At 58.9% G+C, this 14,914-nt stretch overlaps 2 protein-coding genes across 5 annotated transcripts; one reads left to right on the plus strand and one right to left on the minus strand.

Annotated features, from left to right (window-relative positions):
• Positions 1-100: 100 nt before the first annotated feature.
• SF3A2 (splicing factor 3a subunit 2) lies at positions 101-9,876 on the minus strand. Of its 3 annotated transcripts, none has more exons than XM_069497924.1 (9): positions 9,831-9,876; positions 6,118-6,281; positions 4,952-5,023; positions 3,557-3,603; positions 3,192-3,301; positions 1,949-1,998; positions 1,715-1,855; positions 1,066-1,134; positions 101-964 (listed from the first exon to the last, which is right to left on the minus strand). In XM_069497924.1, exons 2-9 carry the CDS (start codon positions 6,241-6,243, stop codon positions 206-208), a joined length of 1,374 nt encoding a protein of 457 aa, XP_069354025.1. In that variant the 5' UTR covers positions 6,244-6,281; positions 9,831-9,876; the 3' UTR covers positions 101-205. The 3 variants fall into 3 exon arrangements, with proteins under 3 accessions (XP_069354025.1, XP_069354046.1, XP_069354036.1); XM_069497945.1 differs by lacking the exon at positions 9,831-9,876 and adding an exon at positions 9,775-9,794; XM_069497935.1 differs by lacking the exon at positions 9,831-9,876 and adding an exon at positions 9,399-9,460.
• A 331-nt stretch (positions 9,877-10,207) lies between these two features.
• On the plus strand, positions 10,208-12,385 carry PLEKHJ1 (pleckstrin homology domain containing J1). 2 transcript variants are annotated; one of them, XM_069497964.1, is made up of 6 exons: positions 10,208-10,529; positions 10,623-10,690; positions 10,771-10,837; positions 11,563-11,653; positions 11,746-11,809; positions 11,880-12,385. In XM_069497964.1, exons 1-6 carry the CDS (start codon positions 10,319-10,321, stop codon positions 11,943-11,945), a joined length of 567 nt encoding a protein of 188 aa, XP_069354065.1. In that variant the 5' UTR covers positions 10,208-10,318; the 3' UTR covers positions 11,946-12,385. The 2 variants fall into 2 exon arrangements, with proteins under 2 accessions (XP_069354065.1, XP_069354055.1); XM_069497954.1 differs by having other exon boundaries at positions 11,456-11,653; positions 11,880-11,943.
• The last annotated feature ends 2,529 nt before the right edge of the window (positions 12,386-14,914 follow it).

Consider the following 14,914-nt stretch of genomic DNA (forward strand, 5'->3'; position numbering starts at 1 on the left):
TGTGCGTGGTGGTGGTGGGGTCCCCACCCAGAACACTTGAGCATTGACTAGCAGTCCCCTGGGCCCCACAGCTGCCACACATCAGTCCCGCCAGGCACGAGGGAGTCTGTTTAATGAGCTCGGGACAGTACAAAAGACGGAACTTCTCTTCTGGGAAAACGCAGGAACACAGAACACCAAGGGTGCTGGGCCAGGGGGCGGCTCTTCAGTTGGTCGGGGGAGGAGGAGGTATGTTCCCTGGGCCTTCGGAGGGGAGTGGGGGCCTCAGCATGGGAGGCAAGGGAGTTGGGGGGTGCACCCCGGGATTTGAGGGGTGGACCCCAGGAGCTGAGGGATGGACCCCAGGAGCTGGAGGATGCACCCCAGGAGCTGAGGGGTGGACCCCAGGAGGCTGGGGGTGGATCCCTGGGGCTGGTGGGTGCACCCCTGGAGCCTGGGGGTGAACTGCAGTAGCTGAAGGGTGCACTCCAGGGGCCTGGGGATGAACCCCAGCCGATGGGGGAGGGTGGACCCCTGGAGCTGGGGGGTGGACCCCTGGAGCTGGGGGGTGGACCCCTGATGCCGGTGGGTGGACCACTGGTGCCGGGGGGTGAACCCCAGGGGCTGGGGGGTGGACCCCAGACGTGGGAGGGTGGACCACTGGTGCTGGGGGGTGAACCCCAGGAGCTGGTGGGTGGACCCCAGAGGTGGGGGGGTGGACCACTGGTGCCGGGGGGTGGACCCCAGGGGCTGGCGGGGGCAGCTGGGGAGGTCCTGGGGGCCCTGAGGGTGCAGGCCCTGTGGGAGGCATAGGTGGCAGAGGCAGGCCTCCTGGTGGGGGTGGTGGCAGGGACTCAGGCAGCGGTGGTCTCGGGGGCAACCCGTTCATCAGTGGCGGTGGAGGCCGCTTCACCCCGGGAGGCCCAGCGGGGAGGCTGGGTGGAGCTGGGGGCTTCTCCATCTTAAAGTGGAACTGGAGGAAAAACTAGAGAGAAACGAAGAGGTTCGGCAGGGCCCTGGCACAAGGACTTGGCCAGGCAGGGTGCTGCCAGAAGGCCCAAACTGCCCAGGGCCCGCACAACTGACCTGCTTGGTTTCCCTATTCCAGTGAGTCCAAAACTTGCCTTCAGCCTTGTCAATCTCTCTGCTGGGCACCTGGAGGGCAGGGGTGACAGAGAGGACTCCTAGCCTCTGGCCTTCAGGACAAAGGCCCAGGGCTGCAGGGCTGCCACTCAGGCCAAGCACTCAACGGAGCCTGAGGCACCAGCTTCCCGGGTCCTCAAGGGGACTCCTCCTTGGAGCCTCGGGGAGGCCCAGCCTAATATGGCTTTTTGTAGGGGGACAAGGTTCAGGTTTGGGGTGACACAGACTTGGGGCAGATTCTGGCTCAGCTCCTTGCCAATCCCGCCACCCTGGGGAGGCTGCAGTTATGTTACTTACTGCTGCCCAGTGCAGGCATGAGACACAGGTTACAGTAGCCCCTGGGGGTTAAGTCACCTGGCCAAAGCCTCACAGATCTGGGTACAGAGCCCACATCAGGGTCTGCACTTCGTGGCCACAGTGGGAGTCACTAGAAACACCTTCCCCAGGAAGAAGGGTACACTAAGGGGGAACACCTCCAGCAGAAGGGAGGGGTGCCCTGGAGTGGGCTGGCAGCTGACCCCACCTCAACTGTGCAGACACTCCTTGATCCCACGTGTCATGGGGTCTTGAGGGGCCCCAGCGGCCATGCTACCTTGAAGGCGATGGTCTCATAGGGCTCTGCGGCCATCAGCAGGTACTGCCAGCGCCGGTCTGGGGGCTCGATCCTCTGCTCATAGGCGGACATGAAGCGGTGGCGCGGCATGATGCCCTCAGCGATCTCGGGGTAGTCAATCTGTGGGGACACAGCCGGGTGGCAGCACCACCCTTCAGGGGGCACCTCTGGGACCCCCTCCCCTCATGCCGACACCTGGAAGCCTCATCTCACCTGGAAGAGGAGACTCTGCTGGCCCATCTCCGAGTCCCTCTGCTTGGTCACTGCAACACACAAGAAACTTGGGTCAGGGCAGACTCGCCCCAGCTAACTCCGCCCACTCAACAGGAGGGCAGGACGCCAGGGAGGTTCCGAGGCTGGATGGGCTCACTTGGCCCAGGCACTCTGTGCTACAGGTGAGGCGCAGGTATACCAGGGCCAGGTCACCTACCCAAGATCACCCAGGCAGGGGATGGAAGGTGGGCCCCGTCCCCAGAGCCCACCAGGAAATGCCATCCAACATGGTGCTCATTCTCACAGCTCCTGGAGGCCCTGGCATTGACCTTGTCCCTTATCCCAGGACGCTGGGACACCGCCAGGCAGGAGCCGGGGACTTCGCGGCTGGGAGAGACCACTTTGCCACCAGAGTGAGGCCAGCCTGAACCCCTGCACATCACAGCTCAGCTGCTAGGGGTGGTAGCCCCATCCCTGCAGAGCCACCTGCCTCCTGTCTGTTCCCTACATGGCCCCATTACCCATAAGCCCTCCGTCTTCCCAGTGTACCAAGGACAGACCTAGGACCTTGCCATGGCCTGCCCACCCAGGCCCCAGGGCTCCAGCCGGCCCTCGTTGGTCACGTAGGCCTGCCCAGGCCCCAGCACTGTGGTGTCCCGTGTGCAGTGCTAGGCGCACAGCACGCCCCAGCGTCTGTGAAGCACATTGGCTAGGCAGATGGCCCTCTTCCCTCCTCAACTTGCAGAAGTCAATCCCTGTTCCAGCCTGGCCACCCGCCCAACTTGCTGGGACAGCCAACCCCAGACAGTCCCACTCGGTGAGCTGCTCCCAGACTCCTCTCCCTGTCCTCTCCTGAGGTGACAAGCATGTACCAGGGTCCTGGTACCCTCACACTGCTTTTACTTTGCTTGGAATGTAAGGAACTCCCAAGAGATTCCAGGACACTCTGATAGGAGTGCGCAGAGGGGAGGCCGAGCTCCACACGCACGGGCCAGTGGGGCAAGGAGGGTGTGGACCCGGGCTCGGCCAGGGAAGGTCTGCCAGATGGGACAGACGCTCACCCAGCATCCTGGACAGCAGCAAGAGGCTGCATGTGGGCGAGGGATGGCCTCAAAGGCCAAAGGACAGTGGCTCTGAGGCTCAGGGATGAGGGTGTCAGGTCCCACCTCCTGTTCTTGAGCCCAGAGAGCCCATTCATGCTGCCAAGCAGCTGCCAGTCGGCGCCACTCCCGGACAGACTCACCTTTGTAGCCTGGGCGGCCGATCTTCACAAACTTCTTCACCTCCACTTTGACCTTCTCGGGCGCGGGCTGGGCAGGGGCCTCCTTCGCCTCCTTGGCTGCTCGCCGGGCCCTGTGGGCAGGATGGACGCGGCACTGGGGCCCCTCCCCGTGCAGATCACCAAGGCCACAGGCCCTGGTGCTGCCAGTCCCCCCCCCGCCCCCGACCTTGGTGCTCATCTACTCTGGGGATGAAACAGCGATGGGTTCTCGCCACACCTCCTTTCTTTCCAACACCCATCGGAGACCTCACTCTGGCACCAGCACGGGGCCTCACGGGGGTGCGAGTGTCAGCCAGGGGTTGGGGGCATGAGCGTGAGGTACTCACAAGTTGGTCTGGTGCTTCTTTCCTTGAGTGTGTGCGAGGTAGCTCCCCTGGGGTGGAGAAGCAAACACAAGTCAAGGCCAAGTGCACTCCCAAAGGGGGCAGGTCCCTGCTCCAAAGTTGAGCCATCACCACCCAGCCTGGCAGCCCTCGCCAAGGCCTGCTGAGAGCAGGGCCCAGAGAGGAGCCAGGCTGGCCTGTCCGCAGGGACAGAGTAACTGGAGGGGCCTAGAACGAAGCGGGCACCTGACCTGTGCTGAGGAAACCAGTTCTAGCTGGTTTGCAGAGGGAGATGGGAAGCCTCAGGAGTGCGGGACACTGCAGCGTGTACAGCTGGACCCGCCTGGGCTGTAGACAGCTGCTCGGCAACCAGCGTGCTCTGTGACCCACCGTTCCATCTCCAGCATACCCGCACAGGCAGCACGCAATGCATCTATCAGGGGGTCTCACTGGTGGTGACCCTGCAACCCCCGGGGGACACTGGGCCATGTATGGGGGACATCTGTGGTTGTCACACTGGGGGTGCTCCTGGCAAGGAGTGGGTGGTGGCAGGGATACTGCTCAGCACCTGCAGTGCCCAGGACACCCGCCCCAGAGAACCATCTAGGAGTCGGGGTTGGCAGGGAGACCCTGGTCTCTGGGACTGCTCCCTTCAGCCCTGTCTGCAGACGTGAATGAGTCAGAAGCAAACCAAATGTTCAACATGCAAAAAAATAAACAAAACCTGTTCCTTAGTGAACGAATTAGTCCAATGTGGAGGACGGTCCAGTGGCTATTCACTGGAGTATCACTTGGACAATTGTGGCTATTCATTGGAGTGTTACTTGGACAATCTTACGACCCTTAAAAGTGACCTGAAGCCACACCCAGCTGAGTAGATCTTGAAACCGCAACGTAGCATGAAAACCACCACCAAGTGACAGGTGCATTATTATTTGTGGGAGACTTAACACAAAAGGCACGTGATAGTGCCTGTCACTCACGCCGTACCTCCTGCTCACAGACACATACTTATGTGAGACATGGTATCAACACTGTCCAAAGAAAGTGGACTGAAGGACACCCAGCAAACTGGCAGTGGCGGTGGCCTCGGGGGCCAGGAGTCCAGGACAGAGCTAGGGACAACAGGACTCAGCCTGTACCTACAACCATCAATTTCTTCCACAGAAAGACAAAACTCGAAGCAAACTCCCCAGCCAGTGAGTGGTAAGTTCTGAGTGGTGGGCCCAGGCTTGTAATACTGTCTCAGGGGACAGGTGTGGGGGCCGGGACGTGCCAGGAATGGGGTGGCACAGCGGTGGAGGGATACGCCTTGCTGGGCAGCGGGAGGAAGCTTTGGGGCAGGGCAGCACCTCGGGAAGCCCGGGAGGCAGACCCACGGGAGCTGCGAGAACACACCTCGTTGTTGTGCAGCGTCAGGCAGAGTTTGCATTCGTACGAACCCAGGTGGTTTTTCATAAAATATGGGTCCTGCGGAGGGAACAAACAGTCCGGTTAGATAGCAGGCGATCACACCCACCCTGAGCTGTCCCTGCCCTGTGGTCAGGGCACTCCAAGGTGGGACAGTCGTTTCCTCAGCTGTCCTTTGTGGCTGGTCAAGTGTCTCTGAGATGCAGGACCAGGCAAGACTGGGGTCAGTGGCCTGCCAGGAGGCCTTGGTGACACTGGTGCAAACCACCTGGGGTCTCATGAAAGTGCAGGGGCCAACTCAGCAGGGCCTGGCACCTGACTCCGGGGAATCCCAGGCCCACATTCCGGGCAGTTCTCAGTCTAAGGGGGCAGAGCCAGGATAGCACTGCTGGTCACTGTCTCCCGGGCCAGGGGTCTGTCCCCTAAGCACGCCAACGGGCCAAGTGTCGGCACGAGCCAGACACAGGCAGAAGAAAAGCAAATGGGCCAAACAAGTGGCCTGAAGACCCACGATTCCGCAGGCCCTGAGCCAGGGCAGCTGGGCTCCCTCCTTCTGGAAGCACAGGCGCCAGGGCGTACACTTCTCACCTCAGGCACCAGAGCAGACAGACCAGGGCTCAAATCCCAACCCCACCACCCACAGCTGTGCCACCCCCCTCTAAGCCTGCTTCCTCATCTGGAAGATGGGGACAGTAACAGAACAACTTCATGGGCCAGACCTAGGGGCACTTCAAGGGCAGCCAGCACACAGCAAGGGCTCGGCACGTCTTGGTGGACTTCAGAATCTAAGGGGAACCACACACTGATGCCAAGGGTCTTACCCCAGAGGACAATGTCTGGGGACACTGGTTGTCACAGCTGGGGAGGGCCCCTGGCACAGAGTGGGTGGAGGCAGGGACGATGCTCAGCACCCTATGGTGCCCATGACGGCCCCACCCCAGAGAACCATCTGGCCCAGGCCCCCCCGGGGTCTCTGTACAAGCTAGGGTCAAGTCCCGAGGTTGAGCTCCCGGGCTGTGAAGAGCACGTCCAGTGTGGGCAGGGACCGGGTCTTGGGTAGAGCCCTGCAGAGCCTCTTCCTGGCCACCTTGGATCCCTGCCCTCACCACAGGCCTCTGCTTGCCCCCTCCACGTGCCCCCCACACAAGGCCCACCTTGTTGATGTCGATGGTTTCCAGGGCCAGCTGCCGGAGGCGCTCCCGCCGGTCGCGGTTGCTCTCGGAGGAGGAGGCCACGCCCCCGCTCCCGGTCTTGCCCCCGGGCCGATGCTGGAAGTCCATGGTGCCGGCCTTGGGGGTTCAGCAGACTGGGGTGAAGCCTGTGGAGAAAAAGGAGAGTGACTATAGGTGCAGGTGCAGTGGCTGCGGCTGGGACCGGCCCTCACTCTGCACTCCCACCACGCAGAATCCAGCCAGGTCCAGGGACCACGCCGTAGTCCACAGAGTCTGTTCCAGGAGCTGGGGCCCTTGTGGGACAGGCACTGAAACAGGAAGCCAGAACCTGTTTTGAGAGGCTCCTGACATGGGTCCTAAAGGATCATGGGCACCTCTGCAAGTGACTCTGGAGGAGGGTGGCAAGGAGGTCACAGCCCAGAGTGATATGGCAATGAGGAGCCCATAGAAGGCCCAATCAGGCAAGACAAGGCCAAGTTCTCACAACGAGTCACCACCTCCAGGAAGTCTTCCCTGACTGCCCAACCCTCCAGTGTTCACTCCTTCCTTCAAAGTCCCTTTCTGGTTGACTACATTGACTCATCCCAACCTATTTCTTGGGCTCAGCTATCAATTCGCTGGAGGCAGGAAGACCACCTAATGCACAGGAGACGTTCAACATGTATCTGAGAAAAAAGAAACTAGATGGAAACCCCAACAAAGACATTGTTAACATTCTTCTTCATTATCTGGAAGTCACTGTACTCTGAAACTAGAATAGGAAGCCAAGTGATAACAAGTCAGATTAAAACAAAAAGAAGCCCTTGAAAAGTAAAAAAGGGCCGATCCAAACAAAAAATTCAATACCAGAGCCACAAGGTAAGGGTCAAATCTTTCATAAAGAACAACAAAAGATTGAAAAAAATAGGAAAAAAAGAGCCTAGATGAAATTCCAGAGTGAGAACAGGAAAAAATAAAATCCAACAAAATAAAAACTGCAAAATATTATGAAACAAATAAGAGTGTTATCAAATAAAATTTTTAGAAAACTCTCAGGATGAAAAGGACCTAATTGTCCAGATAGAAAGGATCCACCCAGATCAACAAATAAAGAGACCTTCAATAAATGAATCGGGAAATTTTATACCACCAAGGGAAATCTTAGGCTTCTGCTAGACAGAATAAGAACTGGAAACAAAAGATCAGAAACCAGAATACGGTCAGACCTTTTTTTTTTTTTTTGAGACAGAGTCTCACTCTGTTGCCCGGGCTAGAGTGAGTGCTGTGGCGTCAGCTTAGCTCACAGCAACCTCAAACTCCTGGGCTTAAGCGATCCTACTGCCTCAGCCTCCCGAGTAGCTGGGACTACAGGCATGTGCCACCATGCCCGGCTAATTTTTTGTATATGTATATTTTAGTTGTCCATATAATTTCTTTCTATTTTTAGTAGAGACGGGGTCTCACTCTTGCTCAGGCTGGTCTCGAACTCCTGACCTCGAGCGATCCACCCGCCTCGGCCTCCCAGAGTGCTAGGATTACAGGCGTGAGCCACCACGCCCGGCCTAGGGTCAGACCTTTTAAGAGCAACACCGAAAACTAAAGCAACGCTGTCACTATCTGAACATGGACTTTCAATCTAGATTTGTATACCCAGCCAAACTTCTAAGTATTTGAGCAATAATATAAAGTCATTTTTTAGATAATCACAGACTCAAAAAAAAAAATCACTTATTACTTCAGAAGCTACCAGGAGATCTGCTGATAGAATGAAGAAAAAAGGGCCCCTTTTGTTATAACAGGTGTCCGTTCTCTGTCCTGCGGCAAATGTATCTTGCTCTTACTCTGTAAACCTGTATCTTGCTCCATAAATCTATCACGTCCTTCCTCAATAAACTTCATTTCATGCTTCCCTTGCTTTTGGTGTGCCTGCTCATTCTTCGTCCAAGAGCACACCAAGAACCGAGAACAAACAAGATTACCAACCCTGAACCCTGACATTTTGGTGACCATAGAGCACTTTTGTTACAATAGAGGGGTCCATTCACTGTTCTGTGGCAAATGTATCTTGCTCTTGTTCTGTAAATCTACCTTGTCCTTCCTCAATAAACTTCATTTCGCACTTGTAAAAAAAAAAAAAAGAAAGAAAGAAAAGAAAACAAGGGGCCAGATGGAAAACAGAAGCCAGCCCAGGAGAGCAATGACACAAAGGTCTAGGAGAACAGCTCTGCTGCAAGGCTAGAGAGCAACCAGTCCAATTTGGAGCAGGAGGATTTGGGAGTCTGGCAGGAGAAGGGAGATCACTTTATCAAAACCTGTGGAAAATACACTTGGATAGGTGTGTGAGATGTTGAAGCCACAAGGAAAAAATTAACAGGTGAAATAAAAACCAGGCTAATGAAACAAACAAGAAAATCCCGAAGTTAATTAGCTTTGCCAGGGGAGAGGTAAAAGAAAAGAAGTCTGGTTGAACGTATTACTTGGTTTATCAGCCAACAGTATTTTCAGCCTTAGAAAATACAACCACTAATTTGACTAAAGCTCATGATATAAATTCATTTAGGATATAGAAGGTGACCCTGCAGTGGGAGGATGGGAGGGAAAAGTAAGATCTCACCGCCCATGATAGGAAATCAGCAGATGGTATCTAAAAGTCGATATATCCAGAAAGAAGTACGTTATTTATGAAGGTAAAGACCAGCGAAAACGGCTTTAACAACTGAGGAGGGCCGGACACGGTGGCTCACGCCTGTAATCCTAGCACTCTGGGAGGCCGAGGCGGGTGGATTGCTCAAGGTCAGGAGTTCGAGACCAGCCTAAGCAAGAGTGAGACCCCCCATCTCTACTAAAAATAGAAAGAAATTATCTGGCCAACTAAAAATATATATAGAAAAAAATTAGCCGGGCGTGGTGGCACATGCCTGTAGTCCCAGCTACTCGGGAGGCTGAGGCAGTAGGATCGCTTGAGCCCAGGAGTTTGAGGTTCTGTGAGCTAGGCTGACGCCACGGCACTCACTCTACCCCAGGCAACAGAGCGAGACTCTGTCTCAAAAAAAAAAAAAAACAAACAAAAAACGAGGAGAAGCAGCCTCGGGGGCCTGGAATTGGACCAGCGATCAGGGACTAATTGCTGTTTTGGGTGGAAATACCATCTCCTTAAGAGCAAGCAATCTGTTTTTCAGAGCTCTTCCCCGCTGTTCTGTGCTGCCAAAGGACAGATGGGAGCGGTGGACCCGGACACCTACGTCTGAGCGCCCAGGGATGCACCTGCAAAGCAGGCTACCTACTGTCTCAGGTCGCCCTCGGCGTGGAGCTTAGACTGTTACTCCCGTCTTAACAGTTAAGACAACTGATGCTCGCGGTGTTCTTTGGTGACCCGCCACGATCCCAAAGCCAGTCAACTAAAGGATGTAAATTAGAACTCGGAAAAGTCCTGGGATACACGGAAGGCGCCTGAGGCCATTTTAGCCGCGATCCCCGAACAGACCCCAACGGTCTGACGGAAGAACGCCGAGCGGGCAGGGAGAAGGGTCTCGCCCAGCGCGGGGCGCCGGAGGGCGCGGGGTGCGGGAGGCCGGACGCCCGCGGGACGAGGGAGGTCGGCCGCCCGCCCCGCAGCCCGCACCCCACGCCGCGGGCGCCTCGCTTCCACATTCACTCAACTCTAGGGAACTCCTGGACCCCGGCGGCCGCCGCCTACACCTGGGACCGCTACTCACCCGCGCCTGAGGCCTTGCTGTCGCCGCCTTATCGGACACCTCCCCGACTTGGCTCTGCGCACGCGCGTCGCGAGCAAAACAAGCACTTCCGGGGTAAACGGGACGGAGGCAACCGTGTGCGCATGCCCGGCCCGTCCAGCGCGAGCCAGAGGCTGTGGAGACGCGAGGGAAAGGGCTCAAGGGGGGCGGGGCTGAACTTGCGGCCGGAAGTCGGGGTGCGCGTGCGCACAACACGCTCAGCGAGTGCTCTGGAGGCTCCCGGCCGCGCGGGACCCGCTCTCGCGAGAGGGCGGGCTGAGCCTCCCTGAGATGTTACTAGTCCCTCTGCCTGCTCTCGGCAGCCGTGGGGGAGGGCGCCGCCATTCGCAGGGGGGTGGTGCTTTGGTTCTGCTTCCACCCAGGTCCGGCTTATTTCCGGTTTCAAGGCTACGTGCGGCCCCGGGGCGCCAGCGCCCCCCAGTGGTGCCGGCGGGAACGGTCGGCCCCGGATGCGCAGGGGCAGCAGCTCGCGCGGCGCTTCCGGAACTGCGCCCCGAGACCTTTTTGGCGCCGGCCGCGGCTCGGCCCGCGCCCTGCTCCCCGAGGTGCCTGTGGTCTCCGGCGCCATGCGCTACAACGAGAAGGAGCTGCAGGCGCTGTCTCGGCAGCCGGCCGAGCTGGCGGCCGAACTGGGCATGCGGGGCCCCAAGAAGGGCAGCGGTGAGCGGGGCCGGGGGCCGGGGCGCGGGGCGCGGACGAACGGGGGACCGGGCGGGGTCCCGCGGCCGCCCTGAGCCCGCTCTGTGCCCGCAGTGGTGAAGCGGCGACTGGTGAAGCTGGTGGTGAATTTTCTCTTCTACTTCCGCACGGACGAGGCCGAGGTAGGGGCGCGCGGGGTGCGGGCCCGGGCGGGGGTCCCCGCGGGCCGCGCGCTCACGGCCGGCGCCCCGTGTTTCCCCAGCCTGTCGGAGCCCTGCTGCTGGAGCGCTGCAGAGTCGCCCGGGAGGAGCCCAGCGGCTTTTCCATCAGTGAGTGGGCGGGGGGGCGCGGCCGCGGGCCCTCCCCGGGCACGAGAGTCCCTTGTCCGCGGGCAGCTCAAGGTCAGGCCCTCTCCCCGGGCCGCCCCGCGCACCTGCCAGGTGCCCTAGAGGCTCCCGCTCGTGGGACGCCGCCTGTGCGCACGGGGCCCGGTGGGCAAGCCGGCCGAGTCGCTTCCTGAGCAGCCACCAGAACCGTCGCTCTCTGGGGTTGCCAAGCCAGGTGCTGTGGACTGGGGGGTGATCCCGGGTCTCCGTGGGAGATGCACGTGTGCAGGGGACTGTGGGGCCTCTCCCCGTTTGCCAGGGTTTCCGTAAGAGTTCCGCAGACTGAGTGTTTTGAGTACCAGAAACACCTGTCTACAGTTTCCGAGGCTAGAGGTCCGAGATCAAGGCTAGGTCCTTTGGGGGCCTCTCTCTGGGCTTTCGGGTGGTGGCCGGCAATCTTTGGGCTCCTTGTTTTGTAGAACCGTCACCTTGCTGTTCACAGGGAGTTCTCCCTGTGTGCACTTTGGTGTCCCAAATTTCTCCCTTTTGTAAAGAGACCAGTCAGATAGGATTTAGGGCCATCTTCCTAGGTTCTGGGGGCTGAAATTCAGCTCATAACAGGCAGAATGGTGACCAGATGCTGGGTCCAGAGGGGTATGGTTTTGGGGCACCGGAAGGAGGAAGCTGAGCCTTGTGGCTGGCAGAGCAGGGACTGGCTCCCTCCCCAGGCTTCATCGAGGACCCGGAGAGGAAGTACTACTTTGAGTGCTGCAGTGAGGAGCAGTGTGAGGAGTGGACCGAGGCTCTACGTCGGGCCAGGTGGGGCCCGGTGGGGTGTGGGGACAGCTGGGGGCTGGGGCACAGCTGCTCAGCCAAATGGGAATCTGTTGGAGCGCTGCCCTCTCTTGCAGCTACGAGTTCATGCGGAGAAGCCTCATCTTTTATAGGAAGGAGATTCAGAAGATGACAGGCAAGGTGCGTGCAGGGCTGGGGGGAGCAGGGGTGGTCCTCCAGGCCCAGCTCATGGCACCCGTCTGCCCCGCAGGACCCCTTGGAGCAGTTCGGCATATCCGAGGAGGCCAGGTTCCAGCTGAGCAGCTTGAAGGCATGAGATGGGCAGCCGCCTGCCCCACCCAAGCCTGGATTTTCAGTGGGAGGCGTTTGGGTTTGAAGACCAAAGCCAGAGGCAGGGTGAGGGTGGGCAGGGGCTGCCTTTTTGGAGAAATGACCTGGCAAGCTGCTCTCCCCGTGCCTTGGGACCCACTGGACTGGTGTGGCACTTGGTGCCATGCGCTACTGCCAGGCACGAGGCTACACTCCCTGGAGCTCTGCCCCAGCCCCTCAGCCGTGTCCCTCCAGGGCCTGGCACGCACCTGGGCTGGTGCAGCTCCTGTCCTGCGCTGAGCAAATGTACTCAGCTAGACTAAGCTAGACGATGCTGTGAATGGCTGTTTCCCTCAGCCAGCTGTGAATCTGCCGGACTCCTGGGGAGGGGTCACCCCAGGCCAGCGTCTTGTTTTGTTTAAATAAAGGTACCTCTATTCTGTGGTGGATGATGGTGCAGTGAAGGAAGAGGGGCTGGGGAGCCCCTTACTTTGAGAGAGGGGAGGCATTCAAGGGTGGGGTCTTTTCCATCTTGAGTGTTTTAAGTGCCTGAGGGACAGGGGCTGGGTCACCTGTGCTGAGGGAGACCTAAGACCCCAAGCCGGGGAAGGTGTGGGCAGTTGGGACCCCACGGGTGAGGGTGCAGTGGGGTCACAGGAATCCTAAGGTGAGTGTAGTCCTAGCCCTGGTGTTCAGGGCACTGCCCTTGGGTGTGGCCGGGACCTCCACTGGCCTTTCACCCATGGGACTAGGTAAAGGCCAAGGGTGTTGCCCGTGTTGCTAGGGTTTGAGTTCCTCAGAGGGAAGACAGAGGAAAGGCTGTCCTGGGGGCCTGGCTCGACCAGTGTGAGCCCTCCTGGGCAACTCTGCTGGCCTTGGGGCCCATAGCCGCTGCCAGGGGACAGTCCCGCTTCAGGGATGCCTTGTGTCACTCAGGAATAAATCTCTCAGACCAGATCCAAGTGAAAACAGTCTCTTTATTACAGCATTTAGAGGTGGAAACGCAGGATGTGGCGGAGTGCCATGGGAAGGGCCAGGCAGCAGCCCGCAGGGGACCGTGACAATGCACGCAGTTTAGATACAAGAGTTCACCGTAAAGACAGCAAAGCTTGAGTTACAAACAGGCTGAGACATGAGAAAAAGAAGCAGCCGGTGGATGGACCATTTGACCAAATGATGGGTGGGTGGGAGGGAAGGGCCCCCCCCCGCCGCCCCTGAGCAGAAGGATGTGTCCTGGGGGTGGATAAATAAATAAGTCACCATTTGGGGGCTAGTCCCTGCTGGCCAGTCAAGGGGCCTCACAGGGCCTCAGAGGGGGCTGTCTTAATCATTAGGGGGTTCCTGAGCAAGGGTCACCGGGCAGCCCCCAGGCTTTCCTATAGCGGCCCATAGTCAGCAGCATGATGCCCCGAGACAGCTGCCCTGGCAAAGCCAGCCCAGGCACCAGTACCAGACCCCTGGGTCACGGGGCCCCACGGTTATCCTACACCTGCCACCTGTCTCCCTGTGCAGTGGTATCTTGACGCTACTCTGGGGGCATCTGGGTGGGCACAGTACTGGGGCTCAGATAACGGGGGCCACCACAGCCATCCGTACCACGGTTATTGTGTGTGTGGATGCATGCATGGCCCCCAACGGGCTTGAGACTGTGCCCATGCCAGCTGCACCTGAGACCCAGCGTGTCCAGACATGTGGTACTTGGTATCCCAACACTCAAGTTATACATGGACATTGGTTCTGTAGGATGAGCTACACGTGGCACATCAGCTGAAGCCCAGCATTTATTGGCAAGACCTGCACTGGCACCCGAGCTGCCCGTGTCCCCGGGGTGGTGGGTAGAAGCGTACAGTGTTTATGAAAGAATGTGTTTTGTTCTAGGGACGTGCCACTTTCTCTGCTTCAACCCCATAGCATCTCAGGGAGCTGTACTGGGTGGCTCAGCCCTGGCTCCCTGGGCCCAGTGGCCACCCTGTCCTGAAGGCCAGGGCACAGCACCTACGAGCTGAGAGCACCAACGTGGAGGGAGGAAGGAACCCAGAGCAGCCACCTAAGGGAGGACGGGCCAGTGTGAATGCAGGTCTTGAGCACCATCTTCAGAGTCTACTGCTGGGGTGGAGGGATCTGAGATACGCGCTGTTGGGGATGGGGCGGGGGGTGGGACGGGACGGCCCCCAGGGGCAAGCAGGGTTCTTCCAGGCCCTCCCCCAGCTGGGAGCCCACTATAGGGCTCCCTCCACTGGTGGTGGCAGGCAGCAGGGCGCTGGGGGACGGACGGGACGGGACACACCTGCTCTGGCTGAGCACAGCAGACTGCCAGGGCCAGCGGCCAGCAGTCTCTGGGAAGGGAAGGTAGGCGGGGCAGGGCAGCACTGGGAAGGCGGGTCCCTGATGCCACCTTATAGGGGCAAGCACTTGACAACAGGCCTGTTGGGGCCTGGACACACAAACCGTGGGGGTCGAGGACACCCCCTGCCAGGACCTGCTGCCATTTACCGACCCCAGTGGGTGGCCTGTGGCCAATGCTGACCACGTCAGGGGATCTAGGGCTCCGCCCAGACACCACTGCTCAGACAACAGAGAAGCCCCAGACCCTTCACAAACCTCTGGAAGCACCTGGAACAGTCCTGCCTTCCTGCCAAGCTCAGCCTCCGCTCTACTCTACCATCCACACCCCATCCCAAGGCTGGGGCAGGGTGTGGGGTGGGAGGTGCGTCAACCCAGGCCTGGGGCCAGAGACACGAGGCTCCAGCAGACATATCCTGTCGCGGTGTACCCACAGGAGCCGCAAGAACCTGCAGACATGCGTGATGCACGTGAACATGAACTTGACAGGTCATGCGGGCCTGGGTGACTCGTGGCAGGGGTGGCAGTTCAGTTCCAGGCTCCTGGAGCTGCAGCCAGGCAGGGTCTGGGGTGGGGCTGGCCTTGGGGCCACTTTTGTGCACTTGAATAAATAAAAGATTTTCCCCTTGTTTT

The sequence above is a fragment of the Eulemur rufifrons genome, chromosome 2 (genome assembly GCF_041146395.1).
Source record: "Eulemur rufifrons isolate Redbay chromosome 2, OSU_ERuf_1, whole genome shotgun sequence".
Lineage (NCBI taxonomy): Eukaryota > Metazoa > Chordata > Mammalia > Primates > Lemuridae > Eulemur > Eulemur rufifrons.